Consider the following 25049-nt stretch of genomic DNA (forward strand, 5'->3'; position numbering starts at 1 on the left):
AAATGAATCTGGACATTGCTCTTGGGATGAGGCCAGTAAAGTCGGTCAGTACCTAATGTTTTGGGCATGGCAGCTTCTCAATCACTTAGCAAACAAGTTCTCAGAGGCAGGCACTGTGGGAGCTATCAAGATGAAAAAGCAGTGCCTGGAAGAGCTCAGGGTCAGAGAGGTGCATAAGACATAAAAAAGGGCAAAGTCCAATTGCAATGAGTGAAACAACAGTGGAACCAGGAGCAGGTCACAAGGCAGGAGAGGGCACTTCTGTGTGTCCCAGGCAACAATGAACCCTGGCTTAACTTCATAATCTTTCAGGCCCACCCACCATCAGGAGCTGGCTAGGTCACCCGTTCCACCACGGGGGGCTTCGGTGAATGTGACAGGCGAGCTAAGCGTCAATACCAAGGGCCTCTTGGGCCTGGATGGGCCTGGAAGGCCCAGGATGGGGGCGGGGTGGTCAGGAAGCCCCAACACCGCGTCTGGAGCAGGAGGGGGCTGCTTCCTCCTCGACACACTCTCTCCATTCGCTTTCTTCCCCCCGCCTCCAGGCAGCCGCAATGAAACCGCAACAAAGCGACCAGCTAGGCGGGGAGGGGGCGACCGAAGCAGCCAGAGGGGCGAGCGGAGGTTAGAGGTCAGGGGTGGAGAGCGCTTCGCTGTCACCCGGGCTGCAGTGGGAGGAGCTGCGGGCTCGGAGAAGGGGGGCCGAGAGCGGAGGGGGCGAGAGGGGAAGGCGGCGGAGGCGCGCAGGGGGCGCGCTCGGCTGGGCGCTGGCGGCGAGGGGGTTACGCGCCTCTGCCGGGCTCGGCTCCGCGGAGAAAGGCTGAGGTCTGGGCCGCCCGGGTGGGCCCGGTCGGCCGGGCGCCGCGCCCCGCCCACCCCGCCCAGAGGAGGGCGCGCCCGGGCGAGGCGGGGCCGAGAGGAAAAGGCGCCACGGGAGAGGGGTGTCTGCTAGCTGTACGGGAGGGAGACCCAGAGCCCCTGGAGCCCCAGCCCCCCGGCGCCGCGGCGCCCCCTCCCCCCGCCTTAGGCCACCTCTCGCCCGCCCCCTGCCGCGAGCCAAGGCCGGCGCCCCGCCCGGAGATGGGCAGACGCGTGGATGGCGTGGCTCCCAGCGCCGCCAGATCGCAGGAGCCCGGTGCCGGGGCGCTGCGCTGAGACTCAGGCTCGGCGCAGCCCGGGAAGCCTGCAGGTGTCCTTGGACGCCCGGCCGCCGCCCGGGAGACTCCTTCGCCGGTGCCCAGAGCCCCGCTCCCCGAAGCACCCCTGCCCCCCGGGATCGGCGCAGCTCAGGACGCCCCGTCGGAGGCCCCCTCTGCCCCAGCGCGGCCCCCGCCGCGCGGCGCCCAGCCCAGCGCCGCTCGCAGCCGCCGCCGAGCCGCGGACGCCGGACCCGAGGCTCGCTCCTGCGGGCGCGCTTGTTTTCCTGCCGCCGCCTGGCCCTGGGCAGCCCCCGCCCGCCCGGTCGCGGCTCTCCGCTCGGCCCCGCCCGGCCTCGGGGCCCTGCGCTGGATTTATGAATGGGGGGAAGAGGCCACATGCCGCCGCCGCCGCCTCGTGTTGACCGCACCGAGCCCGGGCCCGCGGAGCTCCGGCTGCCGTGAGAGCGTCTTCCCGGCCCCTGCAGCCGCTCGGAGGACTTGTTGCTACTGCGCTGCCGCTGCCACCGCGGGGAAGCCGCTGCGCCCAGGGCTCGGCGCGGTCGGAGAGCCGGAGCGTGGCCCGTGCGAGTGAGTGTGAGCGCGCGCGCGCCCCGGAGCCTCGCCGTGCGCCTGGACCGTGCGCCGCCTCCTCTCCCGGGGGGTGCAGGGGGGAGTGTCCCGGGCGCGGAGTGCCCGAGTGTCCAGTCCTAGCGGGAGAGCGTGTGTGTGCTGGCCCCTGCTGCCCCTCCGCCCCCTCGGCCCCTCGCTGGGGTTCTCGGCTCTCCTTCCCCCCCTGCCTCCCTCCCGGCTCTGCGTGCCCAAACCCCAACCACCTGTGCACCCGAGAAACCCAACTCCTCCCGCTCCGCGCCCCGGGGGAAGGCAGGGGCAGGGCCAAGCCGCAGAGGGGGCCGCTGCCGCCTCCTGCCTCCTCGCCGTCTCCTCCCCCTCCCCGGTCTGACGCTGCCTCCTCGGGAAGGGTGTTTGGAGGGCAGCGGCCGCCCCAAGCCGAAGCCCCGCAGCGCTTCTTATGATCAGCTCGGTGTGTGTCTCCTCCTACCGCGGGCGCAAGTCGGGGAACAAGCCTCCATCCAAAACATGTCTGAAGGAGGAGATGGCCAAGGGCGAGGCGTCGGAGAAGATCATCATCAACGTGGGCGGCACGCGACATGAGACCTACCGCAGCACCCTGCGCACCCTGCCGGGCACCCGCCTCGCCTGGCTGGCCGATCCGGACGGCGGGGGCCGGCCCGAGTCCGATGGCGGCGGCGCGGGCAGCAGCGGCAGCAGCGGCGGCGGGGGCAGCGAGTTCTTCTTCGACCGGCACCCGGGCGTCTTCGCCTACGTGCTCAACTACTACCGCACGGGCAAGCTGCACTGCCCTGCGGACGTGTGCGGGCCGCTCTTCGAGGAGGAGCTCACCTTCTGGGGCATCGACGAGACCGACGTGGAGCCCTGCTGCTGGATGACCTACCGGCAGCACCGCGACGCCGAGGAGGCGCTGGACATCTTCGAGAACCCGGACGGAGGCGGCGGCGGCGCGGGGCCCGGTGACGAGGCTGGCGACGACGAGCGGGAGCTGGCCCTGCAGCGCCTGGGGCCCCACGAGGGAGGCGCGGGCTCCGGCGCTGGGTCCGGGGGCTGCCGCGGCTGGCAACCCCGCATGTGGGCACTCTTCGAGGATCCCTACTCCTCCCGAGCGGCCAGGGTGAGTGGCAGGAGCCTAGGTCAACTCTCGGGTCTGCAAGGGGGCGCGTGGCGGTGGTAGGGTAGGCGCAGGGAGGAGCCTGAGCAAAACTGACCTTCCTGCCCCCCCCCATTTCCCTCCCAGTTTCCCCTGCCTTCCGTGGGCCCCCAGGGATATCACCCCACCCCTGTCTCCCCTGCATAACTCATCAGGAGATTGCACACACTTGACTTACTACTTGGGCCAGCCTGCTTTGCTGCACCCCCTCCTAGCAAATAGGGTGCCCTTAGCTGAGCTCTTCCAGCCCCTTCTTTCTGCACAGGCTCCCTACCTTCATCTACCCCCACTTCTCCACAGGGTCAAAGTCCTGGAGAGCTGCAGTTAGGCCTTCTGCCAGGGTCAGGCAGGGTCTAGGGGAAGAAAACTAGAGTGTTAATAACCCTGTGGCAGGCCCTTGGTCAGCCGCCTCCAGGTGGGCCACCTCACTTAAATGCTCCAGCAACTCAGAGTGCTGGGAACTAGGAGTTTGAGAGAGGCGGACACCAGCTTCGGCCTCTTCTGCTCAGAAAAGGCAGAGCTGGGACCAAAACTCCCGCCTATGGTCCAGGTTTAGGAGAGGCCTCTTTTCAGGGTGACAGGATGCCTGTCCCACACCAAGCCCCTAAGGCCTCCTGGACACCTGGGCTGTCCTGGCCTCAGGTGGGGTGAGCGGAGAGTCAGACAGGAAGGGCCTGATGGCTGGGCCCTGCAGGCTCCCACGGCCCCTGGCCAGCCACAGGCTGCCTGGTGATGAGCCCAGGTTTGTTGACGCGAATTCCTGCCGCAGCCCCGCTTGGTTTCCCAGAAAGGCCTAGTTCAGGGTTCTGCTTGAGATGGGTGTATGGCGTGGGTGGGGGGCAGCTTAGTCCCTTCCCACCATACCCTCCCCAAGTCAATCCAGTTTCCCCAAACCCCCTTAGGTGGAAGGGGGTGGTGGGGGGAGAGATATGCTTGGGCAGCTAAAAAACAACCATAAAGGATGGCTTTAGATTCTTTGAAAGAGGGATCCCTGGGGGCTGGCATGTGATCTTATGGCTGTCATCCTGAAGCATGCCCGGGTCTGTCTGGGACACAGTGTGTTGGGTCCGGGGACTGCCTACTGCTGTGGAAGCTGGTTCTGTCAGCTCTGGCATCCCAAGTTGTGGTGCTGATGAGCCTCAGCGCTCTGCTGCCCTCCCTAGCACCTCCTGTGCTGGGCCTCAACCTGGTCATGGAGGGAAAAGTTCCCTTCCACACCCCTTCCAGGGGAGGGCAGGAGATGGGGAGTGGGGTACAGGGAGGGGCCAGGCTGGCCTGCTAGACCAGGCCAGATGGCTCTTCTGCCTGGAAGAGGAGGGAGGAGCAGAGGTCTCAGTGGCCATGGCATGCCAGGCTGGGGCTGTAGGTGTCCCAGGGCAGCCCCTGGAAGGCAGGGACCTTCTTCGGGACTGAGAGTGAAGCTAGGGGCAGCTGCCCTTGTTTCTTCCCCTGGAGCCCCGAGACCAACTCAGAAGGTGAGGGCACAGCCATGACCCAGCCTGGGTCTGCTGTGATTTCTGTGGGCCTCTCGATGCAGTTCCCTGACCCTGCTAGTGTCATCTGTTCGCTGAGATGACAAGTACAGAAAATTCAGGCTCCAAAGTGAGGGGCGGGGGAGCTGGAGGCAGATTTAGCTTGATAGAGGCGGGACAAGCCAAGGAGGCGGGGATGGGATGGAGGTTAGGGGAGCTAGGCCCTATTCCTGAGCATTCTGGAGACTTTCCACATCCTCAGGTTCTTCCCTTTTGGATTCCAAGGGTCCGTGCCATCAGTGAGTTTATTTCCTCTTCAACTCACTGAAGAGTGGCCCAGCCAGGGAGCTGTGTGTAAGCTCAGAGCCTGGTCAGCCCCTTAAAGTCCTCCAGGAGCCCAACATCCTTTGCCTTTTTGGTATAGAGCCACATCAGCAGGGCATCCAGTTGAGGGTGGACATTTGGGGCCAGGCAGGGTTCAGTCTCCCCATTGAAGCAATACAGAACCAGGATTCAGAGCCGTGTCTCCTCAAAGACACTGAACCAATAGCTGAGCCAGCAACCCACCCTGCATTCGGTTTCCAGCCTTCTGGTCTTGGAGACTGATGTACACAGCTGTCTGGGGCTTTGGTGGCAGCCCTGCCAGAGAGCACGTGCCTCCTGTGAGGGAGCCCAGGCAAAGGCAAACCATCAGCTGTTCCTGGGACTCAAATGAAAATACAAAATTTTTAAAAATTAATAATAATTTAAAAATTAAACAACTGCTATTTATTGAACGCTCCATGCATATCCTCTGCACTAATCTCTAATCCCCCAATGAATTTACAGTGGCAGTATTATCCCAGCTTAATAGCTTGAGGCTGTGAGAGGGTAAACACCTTGCTTGAGATCACACAGCCAGATAGCGGCGGGCTGTGAATCAGCCAGGGCTCCCGACCCTCAAGCCCAGCTCCTCCCATTACAACATCTTTTCTCCACTGGAGGAGGCTGTTTTCAAGGTAGAGAGGTGGCCCCTTTCTTACTCTGGCTTGGGAGGCGTTCTGAGGGTCTGCACCTCCTGTGGATGACATCAGAACTCCCCGGGGTGGACGGTGACATCAGAAGTGACTCTTATTATCATACCGCTCTAGGCCTGAGAGCCTGAGGTGTAGGGGTGCTGGGGCTCTGCCCTCCCCACTCTGACACCTGGGTCTGTGTGCATACCTTCCCTGGCAGGGGCCTGCAGCACCATGCCCTGCAGTGGCCTTGGGCTCCTCACTGAGGGCCAACAGGGCCCAGGAGCAGGACTCTGCCCCAGGCATCTCTGCACCAGCATCTGGTTTGAGTGGTGCATATGACAGGAGCAAACCAGATACCAACTGGAACAGCAAACTGAGCTGATTGTGGGAGCCTGTTCCTCAGCTTCGGGCCTGGCCCGGGCAGCCTTTGAGTCCAGGCCGGGGGTGTGCACCCTGCTCCCTTCACTGTGGCCAGGCCCATGGGCAGCTGTCTTATGGTTCTGTTTCTCTGGCCTGACCTAGGAACGGGGCACAAGGGGCAAGCTGGTCCTGTCCCCACCTGCTCATTGCCCTCAGTCCCAGGTAGAGTGGGGCTCAGCAACAGCCAGGGTGGCTTCTCAGACTGAGAGGGACCAGTGGCGGTTTTGGCAGCATCTGGAGCGGTAGAATCGGGCCTTCCTCCTTTTCCCAGGGCAGACCTGACGCCCGATGAATGGGACCCGGACACTCCTCTCCCTCGCCCCGGTCTGCAGAGGTGCCAGGGGCTGGGCTGGCTTAGCTCACTTAGCCCTTGGGCTAAGTCAGGACCTGGATTGAGTTTTCCCAGGATGTTTCCCTCCTAAGTGGAGGACATGACGCACAGGACCCCCGCTGCCCAGGAAGGCAGCTGGAGCTGCGTTTTCACATCGATTAAGCATCCTGTGTCAGGTGTTGTCACTTCTGCTTTCTTCTAATGTCTCATCTGGCCCTTGTGAGGCAGGAATTATTATCAGTTTACAGAGAAGGAAACTGAGGCCCTGACCGGCTTGCTCAAGGTCACGCAGCTGGTGGTAAACTAGGATCCAAAGCCAGACCTCATGAATCCGCCTGCTCATACCAGGGCCTCAGCTCTTCCTGGGGCTTCCTCTGGGCATTGGACTTAGGAGGGCTCAGAGGGGCCCCTCTGCTGTCCCCTACCCCTTCCCTCACTTCTCCCTCCATCCCCAGAATTCCTCGCCTCTGAGCTTGCTCACTCTCTTTTCTCTCACTGTAGGGCGTTCATAGGACAAAAAGAAAGGAGACTAGGTGTCCCTGGTCCAGGCAGAGGACTGAAACCGAGGCCTTCTAGAGAGGAAACAGAGCTCGGTTCTCTCGCCCCTGCTGAGGTTCCCAGCTTCTCAGCCCAGGCATTGCCTGGGACCAACTGGTCAGTGGACGTGACAAGCTTTAGAATGAGGGCAGGACTCACTGGTCCCTCGCCCTCTGGGCTAGGAGAGCCAGCCAGCCGAGCCCGAGCCTGGGTGCTGGCTGCCCTGCCTTCCCCAGCCCCCCAGGAGGGCAGTGCTCCAGGCCTCAGGGCAGCCCCTCTGCCTCCTCCAGGAAGAAGAGTGATGTCAGGCCCAGGGCCACAGCCCCCACCTTCAGCCCCGAGGTAGCCTCCATGTCCTCCTGGGTTGGTTTTGTGTTTTCCTTGCTGGTTCTCACAGCCTAACAGTTGCCACTTGAACATCTTGTCTCTGGGTGATGAGGTGTTTCTGTCACTGTTTGGGGTTGGGTGTAAAGTGGGGGAGGGGATTAAATAAAGTCGGGCTATTTTGGGGAGTTGGGGGAAGAGCAGGCAAGAACAGTCAGGCAGCTGGGCCTCGGGAACAGGGAGCCCCCAGGCCCCTCCCCTCCACATGAACAGTGTCGGCCTGGGATGCTGGGCACCAGGGCTCTCATACCATCCTTGTGCCTGGGTAGCCCGCCTGCCACGACCTCTGCCCAGCTCCCTGCTGGGGGAGATTTTAGGCTGCTGATGGTTACCTTGCCCCTGGCAGGGTCCCCATCAGTCAGTAAACTTGGCCCAACTCGGAGAGCCAGAGTCTGAGAGCCTAGGGGCCTGGAGGCGTTCCTGGGCACACCTGGGTCCCATGCAGCACCAGTTAGTGGGGCTGACCATCTTGTGACAGGCTCCCAGGATCTGGAAAGGGAGCAGGCAGACCCCTTGGCTCCATTCGTTCAGAAAACATTTATTGAGCACTTATTACGAGCCCAACACCAAGCTAGGCTCTATGAATATAAAGACGAGTCAGAGGTAGTATTTATTCCTGAAAAGAGCCTGGTTAGGTACAGTAGGTGGCAGTTGGGGGAAATTAGGTGACAAGAAATAGTAATGTAATACAAGATAGGTCAGGAGAGGTGTCCAGTAATCTTAAAAATCAAAGTTCAGTGGAGGTAAGAGGAGGAAGTGGTAAGTTCTACCTCTACATGGGCCACGTGGGGTGTGTGTGCAAGAAAGCTTCTACGAGGAAATAGAAGGTACCCTGGGGAGGCCCTGCAGGGTAATGACTTAACTCCCTGAAATAAATTCTAGAAGGAGGCAGGTTATAAATAAGTAAGTCTTCAATGTGGGTAGTGTTTACCCATGCAAAGCTAGGGAAGAGGGGAACTTCCTGGCCAGGGGACCAGCTGGAGCAGAGATAGGACAGCTTGGGACACAATGGGCAATATTTGGCTGGATAAGTTCTGGGCCAGTGGTCCGGGTTGGACTGAATTCCTTCTGGGGCAGGGACTCATTGGCTGTAGGCAGCTCAATGGCCCTGAGGGGCCCCAAGTGCTGGCTTGGCAGAGGGTGGGATCAGGTAGAGGCTGGCTGTGGACACTGGAACCAGTGGCTCCTGGGCCAGGATGGGAGGGCCCAGGGCCAGGTTCTGCTCCTAGGGGAGTGAGGGTCTCTTGGCTAAAACCTGGGCCTCATAGTGCAAGCCCGTCCCCAGGAGCCCAGGGATGGCTTAGGTGCCTTACCTTGCAGGCTGTAGCTACTTGCCTCCTCTTAGCCCTCAGGGCTTCCCACTCCTTTCCCAGCACTTCCTGGGTACTAGGCTCTTGCTTCCCCAAAAGGCTCAGCTCTTCATCTCATCCCCACAGATCTTCCTCTGCAAGTCTCTTGGGCTGTGTTCTCAAATTTCTCTTCTACACTTCATCCTTAATATAGGTATTTGGGCATGAATCTCCTTATGTTTATCTGTCCATCTGTCTCCTTGGCCCTTCCTCCTTAGGCTCCACTCCCCTGCCCTAACTGGTTGTATTCAGTTCCCAATGACTGGTGTCTGTCACCTCCCAACCACCCCCTGGCCTCTGCCAGATTCCTGAGACACTCTAGGCTCTGTGCTGAGTTTTACCAATATTTCTTTTAATCCTCAAAACAACCCTATAAGGTAAGTACTACTCTCATCCCCCTTAACACATCAAGCATGCAATAGCCTCAGGACCTTTGCACTGCCTGTCCCCTCTGCCTTTCAGCCTTTTTGGATCATCTCATAACTTACTCCTTCAGTCTCTGCTTAGATGTCACCTTGACATTGAGGCCTTGCCTGAGAAATGGGCACATGTGGCTACCCTTTACCTGCCCTCATCTTCTGAAAAGTGAAGGTGAGGGGTAGAAGTGACTACATGGGATAGTTTTGTGTTAAAAAAAAAAAAAAGCTAAAGTGAGTGCACACTGCAGGAATTCAGGGGGCAGTTCCCGATGCAGGAGGGGTGCTTTGCACTCACTGGGCCTGCTGCAGAAGGACCTTGGGGCAGCAGGGGAGGAGGCACCAGGCAGGCTCCTTGGCCCTGTGAGGTAAGCGTGGCCTAGGCCACAGGGTCCTCCCTCCCCTTCCTCTTCTCTGCTCCCTCTGCTCCGCCCCTTGGCAGCTCTTCCTAAACTTGTTTTTCCAAATCACTAATTACCTTCACACTGGGCTCCCAGGTGGGCCAATCCTCCTGGCTCACTTTCCCTCAGAGAGCAAGCTCCTGCTTCCCATGCTTCTTGGCAGGGCTGAGATGTGCTGTCCCCACCCCTTACCTCAACATCCTTTGCTTCTGGGGTTAGGGGTGCACCAGGACTGTGGGCTCCCAACATCACCATGGCCACTGGACAGCTCATCTCTGGATGGCCACAGAGAGCTCATAGGTTGGAGCCATTTGCCAAATGCCATGCCCACAACCAGCTTGTGTCACCCTGACATCCCATTTCTTCAGGGGAAGAACACTGAGGTCAGGAAAGGAACTTGAAATTTACCTTCGTGGGGAAAAAGCAGGCAGGAGAAGCTCCAGCAAAGTTGTTAGGTGGGGAAGTGTGTCTGTGGTCGGCTACCCGCCGTGTCCTTCCCTGCTCTGTCTGATCAGCCCGTCCATATCCAAGTGTAAATCAGGTAAGTCTTGCCCTGGCTGGTGTGGCTCGGTTGGAGTGTCGTTCCATGCACCCCAAGGTCAAGGATCCGATTCCCGGTCAGGGCATGTACCTAAGTTTCGGGTTCGATCCCAGGTCAGGGTGCGTATGGGAGGCAACTAATCAATTTATCTCTCTCACACTGATGTTTCTCTCTCCTCCCTCTCTAAAATCGTTAAATAATTCTTAGTGTGTAATGGGTGTCTGTCCTAAGCCATAGGACCACATCCCTAAGGGTGACATAGTCATTAGGGAGCTGGCTGGGAGCAATACTGACAATTCAGAGAAAACTTCCCGGGCTTGTGAATTGACCCTGGCTGGGAGGTGGTGCAGACTGACGTGAAGAGACGGTACAGTCTCTGAAGCTAAGCAGTACTGGGTTCAAGTTGTTTCCACCCCTTGCAGGCTGTGTGACATTTGGCAAGTATAGAACCTCTCTGGTCCTCAGTTCCTCCTTCATAAAATGGGATATCGAGGCCTGCTTCACAGGGTCCCTGGGAGGACAGAGTGCCCCGCTGTGCGAGGCACAGAATAGGCAGCTGATGAATTTTCATTCTCCAAGTTCCCTCCTCAGACTGGCTCCTGCTCCTGCTGGCTTCATTTTCCCAGATCCCCCTGTGTTCTCCACAAGGGGATTTAATGTGTTTTAATGTGGCCCCCTTTCCCCTATCCTGGTGCAGACTCGCAGGGAGGGGAGCAGCTCCGAGAGGCATCATTAGACAGGGCAGGTGGAAATCAGGCATGGAGGCAGATGCAGTTGCCAAGTGGTCGTGGGGCCGTGGTCCTCTCTCACCCACTGATTTTGGCTCAGCCCCGTGCTCAGGGAGGAAGCCCACCCTCACCCAGCAAGCAGAACAGGCCGCGTCATGGGCCCTGGACCCCAGCGACGGGCACCCAGACAGTGGTGAGTGGCAGCGCATGAATAACCGACGAAGGCTCCCTAATTGGTGTTATTACACATGCATTTCATCTCCATTCATAATGACGGGACACTTAAACCCAGCCGATCCTCTGCCGAGTGCCGCTGTCGTCGCTCCAGCCGTGATCCCAGCAGCTGTCTCGACCAGCCGCTGGCACGCTCTGATCCTAGTGGGTGCAGTTCATTTTTCTTTGGAGCTCAGGGTTCAGGCAATGTCAGTTCTGGGGAGGGGGCGGGTGGTTATTCTGAGCAGACCACCCTGTCTCCTGCTGTGGACTGTGCCGTCTTCCTTCAGGCTCTTCTCACTGTCGGGGCAGTCAGCTGGGACATCCTAAGGTGAGAGGCAAGAAAGAGGGGTTTGGGCTTGGGGCTTCCTGATGTGGGTCATGGCTGGAGCTTAATAGGCTCAGGCAACAGAAAGGGTCCAGGGTCATCCCCTCCAGCCCCCTGCCTCGGCTTATCCCACAGTACAGTGGGCCTCAAAATTTAGTGTGCCTCAGAATTATCTGGAAAGTGTGTTAAAACATTGCTGAGCCCTCCCCCTAGCATTTCTCATTCAGCAGGTTTGAGTGGGGCCTGAGAATCTGCATTTCTAATGCATTCCCAGGTGATGCTGTGCTGCTGGTCCTGCACCCCACTTGGAGGAGCAGTGACTGCTGAAAAGCTTCATTGCTCAGAGCACGGCCAGTGGACAGGCAGCCAGGCCTGAGAGCTTGTTAGAAATGCAGAATCCCAGGCCCTGCCCCAAGCGCCAGAAGCAGTGGCATTTTAACAAATTCCCCAATGATCGACACACCCATGCCAGTTTGAGAAGCCTTAAAACACAGCTGGATTAGAGATGGGCAGAGCTAGGCAGCGAGCAGAGTGGGGCAGCCACAGTCAGTTGCTTCCAGCCAAGAGCAGCCTTGAACTTCTAGGCAGTGTGACAAAGATTGGGAAGTATTGCCTTTCTTTCTTTTTTTTTTTGAAAAATATATTTTCATTGATTTCAGAGAGAGGAAGGGAGAGGGAGAGAGAGAGATAGAAACATCAATGATGAGAGAGTCATTGATCGAGCCCGCAACCCGGGCATGTGCCCTGACCGGGAATCGAACCCCGATTGCCTGGATCCTAGGTCGACGCTCAACCGCTGAGCCACGCCCGGCCGGGCGGGAAGTATTGCCTTAAAGCACCTGAGGAGATGGGTAAAGACCCTGTGAGGAGGGAATTCTAGCTCCTGACTGCGTCCTTGAACCCCACCTGTCGCCATGTATTTCTTGGACTGCCTGGTGGCCCCTGTCCCCCCCCCTACAAGCAGAGGTCCCTATCTGACAGTTGCCCCCCCCTCCCCCACCCACAGGTGGTGGCCTTTGCCTCTCTCTTCTTCATCCTGGTCTCCATCACCACCTTCTGCCTGGAGACCCACGAGGCCTTCAACATCGACCGCAACGTGACGGAGATCCACCGCGTGGGGAACACCACCAGCGTGCGCTTCCGGCGCGAGGTGGAGACGGAGCCCATCCTGACCTACATCGAGGGCGTGTGCGTGCTGTGGTTCACGCTGGAGTTCCTGGTGCGCATCGTGTGCTGCCCGGACACGCTGGACTTCGTCAAGAACCTGCTGAACATCATCGACTTCGTGGCCATCCTGCCCTTCTACCTGGAGGTGGGGCTGAGCGGCCTGTCGTCCAAGGCGGCGCGCGACGTGCTGGGCTTCCTGCGGGTGGTGCGCTTCGTGCGCATCCTGCGCATCTTCAAGCTCACGCGCCACTTCGTGGGGCTGCGCGTGCTGGGCCACACGCTGCGGGCCAGCACCAACGAGTTCCTGCTGCTCATCATCTTCCTGGCGCTGGGCGTGCTCATCTTCGCCACCATGATCTACTACGCCGAGCGCATTGGCGCCCGGCCCTCCGACCCGCGGGGCAACGACCACACCGACTTCAAGAACATCCCCATCGGCTTCTGGTGGGCCGTGGTCACCATGACGACGCTGGGCTACGGGGACATGTACCCCAAGACGTGGTCGGGCATGCTGGTGGGGGCGCTGTGTGCGCTGGCCGGGGTGCTCACCATCGCCATGCCCGTGCCCGTCATTGTCAACAACTTCGGCATGTACTACTCCCTGGCCATGGCCAAGCAGAAGCTGCCCAAGAAACGGAAGAAGCACGTGCCACGGCCACCCCAGCTGGAGTCGCCCATTTACTGCAAGTCTGAGGAGACCTCGCCCCGGGACAGCACCTACAGTGACACCAGCCCCCATGCCCAGGAGGAGGGCATGGTCGAGAGGAAACGGGCAGGTGAGATTGGAGTTTGGGAAAGAAGGCCACCTCCCTGCAGTGGCCCAGGGAGCCCCAGGTGTTCCTCAGCCCTCAGAACCGGGGATTGTGCTTTACTGCTCTGGGCTCCCCTAAGTGTGGCACGTGCCTTTATGAGGGCAAAGTACTGAGGCCGAATCTCTCTATCCTTTGGTTCTCTGACAGCGTCCTGAGCAGCAGGGTCTGTGGAGTGACTATCCCTGTGAACTTAGGCTGCGGGGGGGGGGGGGGGGGGGGGGGGGGCGTGCATGGGGCTGTAAGTTAGAAGCCTAGGTTTCTAGGTTTCTAATCTGGTCTTGACCACTCTGGTGTGCCCTGAGGCCAGTCACTCACCCTCCATGGGTCTAGATTCCTCACTTGTAAAATGGGAATGACATTAATCTCCTACTCCCAGGATTTTGATGGGACCCAAACAAATGACAAATAAAAGTCCTTTGAGACGTTAAAGCCACTTTACAAATATCAGGCGCTGCCATGATTAGCTGGAGAGCAGGGCAGCTGTTCTTCCAAGGTGCATCAACACATGAATCATTTCTCCAAACCTTTGAGGCTGCTGCCTCTTGGCTTAATAAATGTGATAACGTAACAGCAGTGGGAGGCTGCCTTCTGTCAGCACAAGCTGGATTGAGTCCTGGGCTTAGGGCTTGACACGGATGGGAGGGAACCCAGAGGCAGTGGCCCGGCAGTGTTGGGAAAGGTTGCAGCAGCTGGTGTCTGCGTCCTGGAAGGGGAGGATCTGAGGGTCTGAACCCCATTCTTCAAGGATGGGAAAGGCCACCAGGAAAGCTGCTGCCACCTGAGTCAGGAGATGGAAAGGAGATTGGCTTAACCCTTGGCACGGTGGAGTTAGGCCAGAGAATGGGAGCCTAACTGTTGCGTATGGGACGGGCTTCTAAGGGAAGTTGGGATTCCTGGCCGTTGGGTGCCAGGCCATCAGGGAGTTGGAGGTAGGCCAGGACACTAAGGTAGCAGCTGGCTAGGCTCTGTGGGCAAAGTGGGACTTGTCCTCCTCGGCAGGTGCCTGACTTGGGACACTCACCTATGGCCTGTTGGTGGGTGCCCAGCGTACATGCTGAAGCCACTCATTGCCTGGGGCCATTCAGGGGCCCGGGTCTTCCATAGACCTTGGTGAAACAGCACCCATTATGGTCTCTTCTCTCCCCCACCAAAGTGGTACCCCCATCCCCATCCCTGAGTATAAATCTCCCAGCCGGTGCCTGAGGGAATGGCAGCTGTACCCCGAGGCCCATCCAGGGCTCAGAGGGAACCTAATATCACAGTGTGCAAGTCTGTAGGCCAGCCGCTCAGCACACACTAACCTGGGGCCGTCAGCCATGCCCCTCACTGCTTGGCCACAGTGAGGGCATTACTGGCCACTGCCAGGGCCATTGCCTTCAGACCGAGCAGCCCCCCTTCTCCAGATCCAAGGGACCAGCTTCACCTGGGCTGCTGCCTAATGGAGCAGAGCTTGGGGCGAAGAGCCCGCTGCTTTAGGAGCTGAATTGGAGCCTCTTTCCCTGCCAGGGTCCCCCAGACACAGGTTAGCCCCAGGCACAGAGAGCTCTGAATCCTTCAGGCACTCAACTCTAGCTTGGATGCCTGGTGGACCAGAGGAACTGCCTTTGGGTGGTCCTGGCAGATAGCTGTAAGAGCCACTGTTGGTGTAACCCTGGCAGTGCACCTGTCACCCCAACAAGGCAGTCAGTCTCTGAGGCCCATTCCCTGCGTCCCCTTGGAGAAGTGACATGCTAGGTCTGGGATCTGGACAGCCCCAGGTGACCCAGTGAGGAAGGCCTGGGCAGCCCTCACATGCGTCCTTCCTGTCTGACCCCTTAGATTCCAAGCAGAACGGAGATGCCAATGCGATGCTGTCTGACGAGGAGGGAGCTGGCCTCACCCAGCCCCTGGCCTCCGCCCCCACCCCAGAGGAGCGCCGGGCCCTGCGACGTTCCGGCACCCGCGACAGAAACAAGAAGGCAGCCGCCTGCTTCCTGCTCAGCGCCGGGGACTATGCCTGTGCCGACGGTAGTGTCCGGAAAGGTATGGCTCCCCGGGCTGGGCAGGCGGGGAGCCCCCGCAGAGCTGGGTCTCCCCAGTGTCCCCCACAAAGTTTGAAGTCCTCTCATCCCCTGAGGCCGTGGCCATCATCTCCTCTGCCTTGGACACGCCCCCACTTTTAGGATGTGTACCCTGATCTCCCAGCCCCTGATTTCCTTAGAAAGGCCCAGAGAAGGTACACACAGACCACTCTGCAGGTGCCCACAGGGAAGACAAGTGCTGACTAAGAGGAGACGTAGGATCAGGGGTCTCTGCCCCTCTCCTCCATTTTGTCACCTTCTCCTCTGGTTCCTGCTGTGACCTTCAGGCCTGGCTTCCCAGGGTCACTGCCTATCTTTCTTTTGGCCTCCTTAAACATGGCTAAGGCTTCCCAAGTAAGCAGTCCCAACAGCACTCAGGAGTCAGGGTACGAATGGGGTGCTGGTGTGAGGTCCCCTGGTGCAGGCCTACCACCTCCGGGGGAGCCTGGAGCCCAGGAGGGGCTTACCCAGCTCTGCAAGCCCCTGGGGTGTGACTTGAGTAAAGCTAGAGGTGACAGGGAAGGGTGGGCTGGGAGAGTGGGTCCCCTCTAAGCTGGGTTCTGAAGGGTTTGGAGAGTGCAGAGAGGCAGCTCATGGCCTCTGGTCATGGAAGGCTGCAATGCCATCAGCAGACCTCAGACCTGCACAGGCCCCAGCATCAGTGGGCGGTGGAGCTAGGGTTCCTGGCCTGGGAGGGCGGCAGGAATGATCAGTGGTGGCTGCAGGCCAGTGTGGCTGGGGACCAGGGACCTCAGGACCAGATGCTTCTTCTGCCCAATCCCTAATGACTTTTTTTTTGGTCTTTCTTGCCCTGTCCTGTGACCTAACCTCCTTAAACACCCTGCCTAGTTTCAGAATCAACCGTGACTCCCTGCAAACAAAGCCTTGCCCTGGTTCTTGGGCCACTTCTTAACCAGCCCTCCCTCAGCCCAATCCCTCCTGCCACTTCCCACTGTCCCCAAACCCCAGAACAAGTCTGGGTTGAATGAGGCAGGGGCAGTGGCTGCTGCAGGAATAGCCTGTGATGCCTCAGTCCCCCCAAGGATGTCTCCCTACCTGTCCAGCCCATGCAGCCTCCAGAGCCACCTGCTCAGGCCTTGTTCCTGGCCCTCTCAGTGCCACTGTTCCCACAGGATCCCCAGGTGCCCTGGCCCTAACCAGGCCCTGAGAGGCATATGTCAGCATAAGTCCTGTTGGGTGTCAGAAGCAGGAGCTATGATCTGGCAGCTGGAAGGAAATAGCCCAGAGGCGCCAGCCAAAGGGCTGCAGATGGCTGTGCTCTGACCTCTGCCCCTCTTCTGTGCCCCTCTGGTCACCCCTGGCTTCTGTGTGCCCCAATCCTCTGTGACTTCCACTGTGTCCTGGTCAGACCCAGACCCTATTCTGGCTGGAGCTTACTAAGTGGCCAGCCCAGAATATGAGGAGGGGACCCCACCCTCCTATAGGACTTGAGCCCCCTGCTTTCATTCCAGTGTGGTGAGGAGCTCAGTGGAAGAGGGTTGAGGGTGCAGGTCGGGAAGGCCCATGAGGTGTGGGAAGCAGGTGGCTCCGGGGGAAGGAGTCACACGTGTGCGTGCATGGGGCCTGCGTCCCACCACCATTCTCTGGGTGCTCATGAGGACCGGCTGCTCTATTTTCAAGATGCCTCCACACTGCTTCTTGGCAACAAGCGTGTAACTCAGCCAATTAGAGTGACCTTCGAGAGGGAACAGGTGGGTTGCCGGGAAACAGGCCATGCGGTGTGCTCTCGGCAACTTTTCCCTGTGCCAGGCCCTGCTGCACTCATGTGTCTGCACTTGGGTTCATTTAGGATAGGAGTGAGTGGGCACAGGCCTCCTCCTGTCACCAGTGCAGACCCCGTTGTTAGCCAGGGAAGGTGGCAGATGCTAACTAGGACTTCTTAGGGTTGAGAAAGGAGGGTGCTGGGATCTTTGTGCAGCTGGAGGGGAATTTGGGGACAGCGAATGGCAGGGCAGAGGTCAGCTGGGTGTGTGGCCCTGGAGTCCGTCTTCAGGAGCCCAGGTGACGCAGGGAGCTTTTCCCAGGTAGGCCAACCCTCCACCCAACCTGGACCACCTGCCCTGCATGGTCCCCTGGAGCACAGATGTCCTGGAGCGAGCCCCTCAGGTGAGAAGCACGCCCTCTGACCCCTGTGCCTTTTCTTTACCAAGGCCGTGAAAAGTCCAGGAGTCTAAACAACATAGCCGGAGTGGCCGGAACCAGTCTGGGGCTGTCTCCACTGGCGTCCCGATACAGCTCACCCTACCCTCCGAGAAAGCTTCTGCTCCCCCTCCCCAGCCCGCCTCCCAGACACTTGGCCCCTTAGCTGCACCTCAGCCCTCCTGCTCTGGGCCGCACACACAAGCAGGCACGCTCATGTCCGCCAGCCCCTGTTCCTCCTGGGGCCTGAGGGAGCCTGGTGGGGTGCAGGAGAATTCAGGCCCCCTGAGCCTCTCCTCCACAGGACCCAGATCCCCACAATGCTCAGGTTTGGGCCTGAGAGCAGAGGGGATTACTCTCAGGGGCCCGCACCCCCGGGACCTGTGTCTCTGAGCCCTGCTTCCCCTACAGAGTCCCGCCTTAATCACAGCAAATATACTTCCATTCCTTGTGGTCTTCAACCAGTAACCAAACAGCCTGCAACTAATGTCTGTCTGTCTGTCCCTCCCACGCCCAGACCAGCAAAGACTAAGTCTGTCCTGTGGGGCTTCTCTCCCGAGGGGAGCAGTGCCACTCTAGGAGAAGAGGCCTGCTGTTCTCCAGCTGTGGCCTGGGGTGCAGGTGGCGTTCCTAGAGTCGAGCCCCAGGATTGGTCGCCTGGGTGCAGGGAGGCCCTCTTCTCCCGGTGACACCCATCTGCGGGGCCCAGCATCCCATCTGCGCCTTGAGCCTCAGCACCTCTCTCCATGCTGCTTTTTCCTTCCCTCTCCGCTGCCTCACACTCCCACCCAGCCTGAGGCCCTGCTGCTCCCACCCAGCCTCTGCACTGTGTTGCTGCCAGAACCGGAGACTCATCTAATTTCTATAATTAAGTGTATTCATTTACCTAACGAGCCCAGGAGCACAACAGGTTTGTGAGTCACTGTGTGAGCAAGGCTGCACCTTGGGCAGGGGCAGCGGAGGGGTAGTGTGAGGACAGAGCCATCCTGCCCCCGCCACTGGCAGGGCACACGGCCACCCCTGGGGAGGGCCGAGCCGCAGGGGCCCTCCCCCAGCAGCGCACAGAGCAGGGCTCTTCAGGGGGGCCGTCCGCAGCCCAGGGCCCAGGGCCACAGAGCACCAGGCCAGTCCTTCCCTGTTTCACCTGATGGGAATGAGACCTGACAGTGGAGCCGTGCGCCTGGCAATTTTTAGAGTCAGATTATGCAACTTTGTTGAGGGAATGACTAAGGAAGGGCCGGATCTGCTTCCTCCAGGGTGGGCAGAGAGAGGTATGGCAGGACAGTATTCGGGAGGATGCTGGGAAAACACCCTGAGAGGCAGACTGGGAAGAAAGGCCAGGGCATCTCCGGGTGTGCTGGGAGCATCCATGTCAGTGTCTTCCTCAGCCTTGGGCTGACCCGGAATGTGCCTTCCAGAAGCATCTATTCCAGGTGGGAGCTGGGAGAGCCCAGCCCTGCTGTGGTCTCTGGGGCCTGTCTCCCACTTTCTCAGAATGAAATGTCCTCCTCAGAGTTGAGAAGATACAGGGGTATCCATGTTGCCACCCTGCAGAGGGAACAGGTCCCTTTAAGAGACAGGGAGGGGAAAGCCCTGGGATCAGGATGGAGATGCCAGGCACCTTCTCCCTTCTCGCCTCGCAGCTGAGTGCGAGGGCCCAGCTGCTTCTTCGAGAGGACAAGCTCAGTCCTGCCCTTGCGGGGCTCCCTGGCACCAGGGCCCTGGCCCTGATGGGGACATGATGACCTAGGTGTCCAGTTTAGCACGGGCGCCACAGCTATTTTCTCCTCTGACTGCGTTTCTGGTTCAGGGAACTGAGGCGGCTATTTCTGTGGCAGCCTTCGAGTTGTCAGGAGCCCAAGTTTCCACGGCACCCACCGCCTCCTTCCCGCCCACAGGGATGGGCCTGCTCATGGCACCCCTGCGGTGGGCACAGATGTCTCTGGGCGACATGATGCAGCAGTGCCAGGCTGGAGCCCTTGGTGCCTTGGGAGAGGGGCTCCCACATGGCCCTCCCAACCCCTTGGCTTCTGTAGGGGAGAACCAGCACCTAGCTAATGGGAGAGCTCCCCCACAACGTCTCAGGAACTCGGCCTCCCTGGGGCCCTGGGGAAAAGCAAAACATGTTCTGAGCTTACAGACACCCCAGATCTGCCTGGGGAGGCAGCTGCCTGCAGGGCCTCAGGCTGGCCCAGCCTTGGGCCTCCCTCCTCTGGGAAGACTCTCCCTTCCCCCGCAATCTGAAAGCACAGTTCACTTCACCTTGGATCTTGACTTGGGCCTGTACTTGGCTCCTAGAAGCCTTCCCTCCATTGGTGGGGCCCAGCCTCTCCCTGCAGAGCAGGGAAGAAGCCTGGTAGGAGTTGTTAACCTTACCTTCCTGTTTGTACCAGGCCTACAGGCAACCCTAGTGGCCGCTTCTCAGCCCCCAGGGCTTCTGAGAGGAGTGGCTGTGAGCTGGAGCCAGAGGGGTTTGATTTCTCAATAAGATGCAGCTTTCCGGCCTTTTGTTCTGAGATGAGCTTATTCATGCTCCCCAACCCTCCTGGTCGGCAGCTTTCACCCCTCCAGCCCCTGGGACTCTGCTCCTGCCCCATTGAGGAATGGGGGCCGGGCAGGCCATGCAGCAATCTCAGCCCTGCGGAACAGTGGGAGCGCCGCAGGTGGCAGTAGCAGATGGAGCCTTGTGGGGGGATCCCAAGGGGGCAGGCAGCAGCCCGGGTGATGGCTCGGGGGTTACCAGGCAGGAAGCCCCACTGCCTCATGCATGCTGCAGAGCTGGGTCCCTCTCTCCTGGGCTGGTGGTTCCTGGGGCTCATTACCTGAGCAGGTACAGAGATGAGCTGTAACGTCACCTGGGAGTCACCTTGGCCCAGAGCTGGGTTGGCAGAGGGGTGATGAAGGGGCTCACCCCATCCCCTGCCCCATCCCTGCCCTTCCTGGTCTCAGCCCCGGGGCTCATGCTGTCCAGCTCTGCTCCTGGCCTGCTCTCTACCCCACAGCCTGCCAGTCAGCAGCTGCCTTCCTTCTAACGTCTCGTTCTTTGTGTCTCCCTTTCTTTTGCTGAACTCCTGTCCTCCACCCCCCGAAGGCAATGTTGAGCCGAAAGCGCGCGTCCCAGTGTCTCACACCTGTGCTCTTTAAACACAGAGACCTGCCAAGACGCCCTCTCGTCCAACTATGCCCAGGCTGAAGTCCTCACCCTCTCTTAAAGCGGCACCAACGCGAGAGAGACAGGCAGACAGACAGAAAGCCAAAGGCTTAGGGGAACTCTGGAACCCAGGCAAGAATTTTCGCTGGGCAAGACTCAGAGATCCTTGTTGGCGCGGGACTGACGGAAAACCTCCCGTGCGACCCTCGGGGCCTGGGGCCATCTGGGCCTGACATTTTGTTCTGTTGTACATTGAAGAGATATATATGCACATATAGTATCTATATTCATACATACTATACTCTTGTGTGTAGTGCACGTGCTATTGGTGGTCTGTCTTCGTGAGGCTGTCTCCCCAAGCCCTTGCCCCTCCCCCAGGCCCCTGTTCCCTTCCCTTCACCGATTCCTTGTCTGTGTTGTACGTGCAGCGTGTGGAATGTTCCAAGAAAAGTGTACCTGGAACTACCCATCCAGCTGGGTGGTCCCAGGCTAGACTCTCCAGGGGGTGTTTCCCCTGTGGGCTGGTGGCCTGTGAAGGGCCACATTGCCCCCCGGGGTCACTGCTCCACTAGCCCCATCCCACCCCAGATTGGGGTTCTACCTCCCACCCCACGCCCCAGTTGTGGGGGGATTTCCAGGGGCTTCTCTGCAGCTTCTTCCGCCCCCGCCCCCACCTTACCTGTGTCCTTGACTGAGGGAGTGTTTTGCCTTTTTTTTCTTTTTGGTTTTTCTGTCTCCCTTGTCCGTTTGTTTTCAAAGATGCTGCTGGGCAGACGAGCAGGGAAGGGGGTCTGTCTGCCCACCAGGCTCAGGGGTCTGAGAAGGGGAAGCCTCGGGCGAGTGGAGACCAGTTGCAATACTGTACTTCCTGGCCGGTGGCCAGAGGACGCGTGCAATAGCGGAGGCCGGGTGACCCCTTCAACCTTGGCCTCTGCCCCTCCCTCGGCCCTTCCTCCCCACTCCCAGCCCAGCCCTGCCCCTCCCTGGTGTTTGTCGGTCCTGGTGTTGGTCAGTCCTTTTCTAAAGCTGTCCCCCTCTCGTGTGTCTGAGGCAAGGCTAGGCCAGGGCCCTGTCACCCTGTCTGCATGCCTTCGACTGTCATGCTGTGCTCGACCCTCAATAAAGACATCTGGAGCGTCTAGCTGCTCCTGCTGTGTGAGTGACTGCCTCGCCTCTCCTTTCCAGCTCTGCGTCTGTGGGGACCTCCCTGGGCCTCCATCCCAACACCTGAGAAACAAAACACCCTCCTATCATAACCCCCCCACCACCACCACCAGGAAGTGTGCGTTTGGAGCTAGACACTGATGCTCGGAGAGCAAGAGTGATCTGCCCCAAGTCCACACACTAACCGGGACCCCTCCCAGGCAGTGTTCTGAGCTCCTGTGCCAGGTGACCCCCCACCATCACATGGAAGAAGAGACTTGTTTGTTTAGGGAAGTCACTGTGTTCCTGCTTGTTTGTGCAGGGGCCTCCCTCCTCCTGAAGTCGCACCACTTCTATGTGGGCCAGGGCCCTGGGGATGCCCGAGTCATGCGATGCCTGGATGGCTGACGAACCGAGGCCTACAAGGGACTGGTGGCACAACCGGGACCACTTAGGGCTGGGGAATAAACGCCTCCAGGGCCCAGAGAGGGTGGGGTAGTGGGAAGTGACAGTCAGCTGTGGTCCCTCACTGTCATTCACATGGCACACATGCAGGGCTGGCTTCACGGGCATGCGGCCTGGGCAGTTGCTCAAAAGGTCCTCACACTTGACTTAAGCTCAGCTGTCGCCGTCTCCAAACGACTGATGATTATTGACGAAGGCGCCCTAGGCTTGCATTTTGCACTGGGCCCTGTGAGTTACGTAGCCAGGTCTGGGTGCATGTTTGTTCTTACTCTCGTCTTACTCCTACTCCAGGTATCATAGAGTCATAAGGGCCTCAGTTTAAAGTCTGGACCTGCCACTTACTAGGTGGGTCACTTGGGACAACTCACCAAACCTCAGTTTCCCTATGGGTACAATGGGGTTAATGGTAGCTCCTACTTCAGAGACAGGGTGTAAAGACCTGGCCGTGTCCTGTGTCTCGATGCGGACCTGCGGTAAATGCACCGTTGTGTTCCTGCCCCACCCTTTTCCTGTAGCTCTCCAGATTTCTGCCATCTCTGGGCCCAGCCACACTGAGAGAGGACAGAGCACACCGGGGAGCAGGGGTGAGGACCGCAGGGCCGAGGGGAGGGAAGATGCAAGGGGAAGCCTGTTCCTGAAGCGGAAGGGAAAATTGGGCTTGGAGCCTGGGCCCGCAGAGGCCGGCGTGGCAGGCTGCCAGTTGTCAATTACAGATAAAGCCTCTCCTCCGGCGGCGCAGGGCAAGTGGGGGCCGCGACCCTCCCCCGCAGACAGGAGAAAGCCATTTGCAGCCAGCTCGCCTGGAGAAGCTTGGCCAGGCGATAATGGGGTGGGACGCACTGCCGGCTCCGTAATGATGTTACGCACCAGGGCCCACGTCCAAAATGGCTGGTTTTTTTTTCCCGTTTTCTGTTTTTGTGTGTGTGTTTTGTAGATCATGTGGAACCATTTCATGATCAGGGGCAGAGGGCCCAACAAACAGTGTGGGGTACCAGCTGCCAGGGTGGTCCAGAGGGGACCCAAGGAGATGCAGCTGGGGTCCCCGTGACCCCTGGAGGGGAGAGTTCAGTGAGAAGCAGGAGAGCGCCCCTCCTCCCACCACACTCTGAAGGGGATGACCGGTGGGGACCTGACTGGAAACCAGGCATTTCTGTCCAGGAGGACCAGGTGCTGCTTCCTCTGGTCCCCGAAGCTGGACAGTGGTGATGGAGACTGACCGGCAGTGAGAGAGACTCGGGTTCGAGTGCTGGCTCCACCACTTGTGTGACCTTGGACAAATTACTGAAGCTGTGAGCCTCTATTTCCTCGTCTGTGAAATGGGAGTAACGATGCTGTCGATGTCCTGGAGCTGTTGGGAGAGCAGTGAGGCCGGATTGTAGAGCCCTGAGCACAGCGCCTGTCTCATCATCGCTGCTTACAAATAGGGGGGCTGGCGTGGGACAGCTCACCCCAATAACAACTGGCCAGTGCGGTGGGATGGCCTCACCTTTCATGTAGATGCTATGACTTTGCCTCTTCTCCTGGTGAACGACTAAGACTCAGGGTGATACCAAGCAGCTAACATTGGGTGCTGGGCAATACCACTGATGCTCCTGAAAATGCATTCCAAGGGTGGAGGTGTCATCATCCTTGTTCCACAGAGTAAATAGCACAGCAACGTCAAGTCACTTCTCCAAGGTCACACAGCCGATAAGTGGGATTGAGCCCAAGGAGTCTGGCTCTACGGGCCCAATGCTAAGCTGCTGTCTGAATGGAACGGGGTACCTAAGATATAACCCCCTAGGGTAGGGATGTGTGCTTTTTAATGTTTTTATGTTCTTCCTATCAGGTGATTGTCATAGCAAAGGTACTGTTTTCCCCTTTTATAGATAAGAAACCAAGGATTGAGAAAGTGAGCGATCTGATCATGTTGTTCCCCTCCCCCCCACATACACATAAAAGTGAGGACATGTCGCCCGGCAGGGCATGGCTCAGTGGTTGAGCACTGACCTAGGATCCAGGAGATCCTGGTTCGATTCCCGGTCAGGGCACATGCCCGGGTTGCGGGCTCGATCCCCAGTCGGGGGCGGCAGGAGGCAGCCGATCAATGATGACTCTCTCATCACTGATGTTTCTATCTCTCCCTCCCTCTCCCTTCCTCTCTCTGAAATCAATGAAGATGTATTTAAAAGAAAGTAGTACTTTAAAAAAAAAGAAAGGCGAGGATGTCTTCTCAGGCTTCCGTAATTAATTATCAGGTGGTAACACTCAACTCAAGGAGCGATTGGTTGCTTCCTCCTGCAGCCCTCTGAGTTCTATTGTCTGTGCTCCGAAGGGGATGACCGGTGGGGACCTGACTGGAAACCAAGTTAGAAACTCGGTGGAAACGTGATGCTCACCTTCAGGTACTCGGAGGGCATCGAGGGGAAGTGGGTTTAGATTATTCTCTGGGCCCAGAGAGCAGACCTGGGCCCAGGTGGAAATGTTAAGCAGGCAGACTGGGTTCTATAAAGAACCTTACTTTCTGTTTTCCTTGCCACTGTGAATTTAACACATGCTATCAAAAGCGTCTATACCAAATTAACAGGGCAGCCCCCACCATCGTCCCTCAGTCCCACTCTCCTCCCCAGAGGTGACACTGTTGATATCTGGTGTGGGGTCCTTCCAGGCCTTTAGGGAAAGAGATGCTTTCTTTTTTATTCTTTTTCAATCCTTACCCGAGGATATGCGTAGAGAGAGGAAGGGAGAGAGAGAAAGAAATATCCAGACCTAGTGCAACTGGGAATCGAACCAGCAACCCTTTGGTGTACATTACAATGCTCAATCAACTGAGCCACTCCGGCCGGGCAAAGATGCTTTTTAACAAATAGGAACAGGCTGCCCTGTGGGTAGAGAAGTTCCAGTCCCTGGAAGTTTGGAGAGACGCTGGATGATCCTTTGCCAGGGGGTTGTGAGAATTTCTGCTCAGCCTGGAAGGTAGAGTTAGATGACCTCTTCCAGTGGGGGCCGCCCAGCCGGTTAGCGGTGGAGGCAGGCCAAGAACCCAGGTGTGAGCAGGACTCCGATGAGGTCTTTCCCAGCAGGATTTTCCTGAGTCTTTAACTCTAGGCT

General features: G+C 58.7%; 1 protein-coding gene across 2 annotated transcripts; it reads left to right on the forward strand.

The window, feature by feature from the left end:
* Positions 1-1382: 1382 nt before the first annotated feature.
* KCNC4 (potassium voltage-gated channel subfamily C member 4) lies at positions 1383-20502 on the forward strand. 2 transcript variants are annotated; one of them, XM_087828271.1, is made up of 4 exons: positions 1383-2847; positions 12008-12944; positions 14799-15002; positions 20351-20502. In XM_087828271.1, the coding sequence occupies exons 1-4, from the start codon at positions 2170-2172 to the stop codon at positions 20410-20412; spliced, it is 1881 nt and encodes a 626-aa protein (XP_087684397.1). In that variant the 5' UTR covers positions 1383-2169; the 3' UTR covers positions 20413-20502. The 2 variants fall into 2 exon arrangements, with proteins under 2 accessions (XP_087684397.1, XP_016078926.2); XM_016223440.2 differs by having other exon boundaries at positions 20292-20428.
* The last annotated feature ends 4547 nt before the right edge of the window (positions 20503-25049 follow it).

This window comes from Miniopterus natalensis, chromosome 19, assembly GCF_054644295.1.
Source record: "Miniopterus natalensis isolate mMinNat1 chromosome 19, mMinNat1.hap1, whole genome shotgun sequence".
Taxonomy (NCBI): domain Eukaryota; kingdom Metazoa; phylum Chordata; class Mammalia; order Chiroptera; family Miniopteridae; genus Miniopterus; species Miniopterus natalensis.